This window comes from Arachis hypogaea, chromosome 7 (genome assembly GCF_003086295.3).
Source record: "Arachis hypogaea cultivar Tifrunner chromosome 7, arahy.Tifrunner.gnm2.J5K5, whole genome shotgun sequence".
NCBI lineage: Eukaryota > Viridiplantae > Streptophyta > Magnoliopsida > Fabales > Fabaceae > Arachis > Arachis hypogaea.
The window spans coordinates 67,854,572-67,856,642 of record NC_092042.1 but is presented as its reverse complement, the minus strand read 5'-3'; the positions used below and the strand labels follow the sequence as shown (position 1 = coordinate 67,856,642).

At 30.9% G+C, this 2,071-nt stretch overlaps 1 protein-coding gene across 2 annotated transcripts in view; it reads right to left on the bottom strand.

Annotated features, from left to right (window-relative positions):
* Window positions 1-1,726, bottom strand: part of LOC112703328 (WRKY transcription factor 55) — a 4,993-nt gene extending 3,267 nt beyond the window's left edge. Inside the window, exon 1 of one of the 2 annotated variants that reach the window (XM_025754732.3) lies at window positions 1,038-1,726. In XM_025754732.3, coding sequence (XP_025610517.1) covers window positions 1,038-1,495 — 458 coding nt within the window. In that variant the 5' untranslated portion in view covers window positions 1,496-1,726. The remainder of the gene's footprint in view (window positions 1-1,037) is intronic. The other variant, XM_072199542.1, reaches the window with a different exon arrangement.
* Window positions 1,727-2,071: the final 345 nt, after the last annotated feature.

The following is a 2,071-nucleotide window of genomic DNA, read 5'->3' as shown; positions in this document are numbered from 1 at the left end:
ATTTTTGTATCAAACAAAGTAGCCCGACCAGAAAAGTGAGAAGCATCTAATAAGTACCAAATAATTTGGGTTAGGTAAAACAGATGATAGGAGTAAACAGAGGATGTTGATAGAATCGATTCGTGTGTATCTTTTAACCTTTTATCAAATACACTTTTCTTTTAAAAAGCTCAAAGGGGTTAATCTGTCACTTAGACAAAGTTCAATCGTTCATTAATTTTTGGAGAGTTCGAAAAATTCATATATATAACAGAATGCAAACTAAACTCAAAACTGGACAACTATATACATACACTTAGCATGTCTCTAAAACTGACATAATTATTTTTGTAACTTGTTACAAGTTTTAAAATTTCTAAGGATATATATGACTTTTAGGTAATACCTAAGTACGAATATTCTGATATTCTCTCACTTTTTGAATTAGTTTTTGAGAGTAAAATAGGTTCAGTTAGATAGTTTATGAATTGGACTCATTCTCTACTCTAAAATTATGATAAGCTATATATAGTCACAGTTGGAAGTTGGAGCTACAATTTTTGCATGAGTAATGTTAGGGTCAACTATTTTCAACCCAACGTCAACTAACTTCTTCAAAATTATTAAATTTTTATTTTTAAATACTAAATTGTAAACTTAAACCCTAAAATTGAGTAATACTAGATAAATAAAAATTGGTTTTGAAAAAGTATAGATAACTAACAACATTTTTAAACAATCTGTGAACAATGTGAATTAATAGGGTTAAAAGAGAAAATTTAATTAGTAGCATTAAATTAGGGTATACTATACTTTTATTTGATTGGTGATTGTTCATATTGTTCAAGATAGTCATTATTTACTTAGCACTCCCCGTTGGTTTTTTTATTTTTTTCCCGCATTGTTATTGTAGGACATTACAATCACAACTGAAACTAAAATATATAAAAACTATATGCACATAACAAAAATGTTACGTAGATATTAAAAATTAGTAATTATATATTTATATTTAATTTATTCTTGATGTGCAGTAACTAATTTTAATATATAGATACCTTTTCCGTGGCCTTGAAGGTGATAGTTGATGTACCTCAAGGCCTTTCATTGATTTGTCCATAGATGATGATCCTTCAACATTTCTTAACTGCTGAAGATCCCCGCCGCCAGCAGGGAATCCTTGCATTTGCAACAAAACCTGATCCATTGTTGTCTGTGCAGCATAGCTTGTAGAAGAAGAAGACTTCATCATCCATTCTTGCATCATAATTGAGAAAGAACTTGCCCCGCATGCACCCATTTGTTGTTGAGCAAATGAAGAAGAAGAAGAAGAAGAATTGTTATTCACCATAGTCATCAACAGCTTCTCCTTTGCACCATTGAATGCCTTCACAACTTCATCAATAGAAGAAACCAATATATCAGGTTGGATATTCGCCATATTTGCTAGTTGCTCCGATTCTATTTTCTTCGCTAATTCGCAACCATGGCTAATCGAATTCAACACCTCTTCCATGGTTTAATTTCTTGGTGTTAGTTCCTCTTTACCTTTGGTGACTTTCCATGTTATTATTTCAAGTTTGAAAAATAAATATGTAAAGGAGGGTTGTTAAGAACTAAACACATACAAATTTTCTTCTTTGTAAACTTCTACGTTGGTGCTTAAAAAAAGAAGCACTTATGTTGTGTTTCCATTTAACATTATGGCTGGCACTACGTACCAAAATAAAGAAAATTAAAGTGGAATAATGTGAAATTTGGGTGGGAAATGAAGACTTAGTCTTTGGTCTGAGATACTTAGAATGAATTATTTCAAACTATTTTATTGTTATTGTTATTTTGATTTTTCTTTTGGGTCTAGAGAGAAGACTAGTGACTAGTGACCCGACTTATTATGTGTATGTGAAGAATTTTCAAGGTTTGAAGCAATGACCCAATTCAACAAGAAAGAACTTTTCTTCTTCCTTCTTTGCAACACCAATTTTAACTTTGAACGTATAATAAGCGGTTAACATATACACCAACTTCTAGGAACAATCCTTTAATATTACTGCGTTTATTAGGTTTTCTACTTTTCTTAATCCGATAGAAA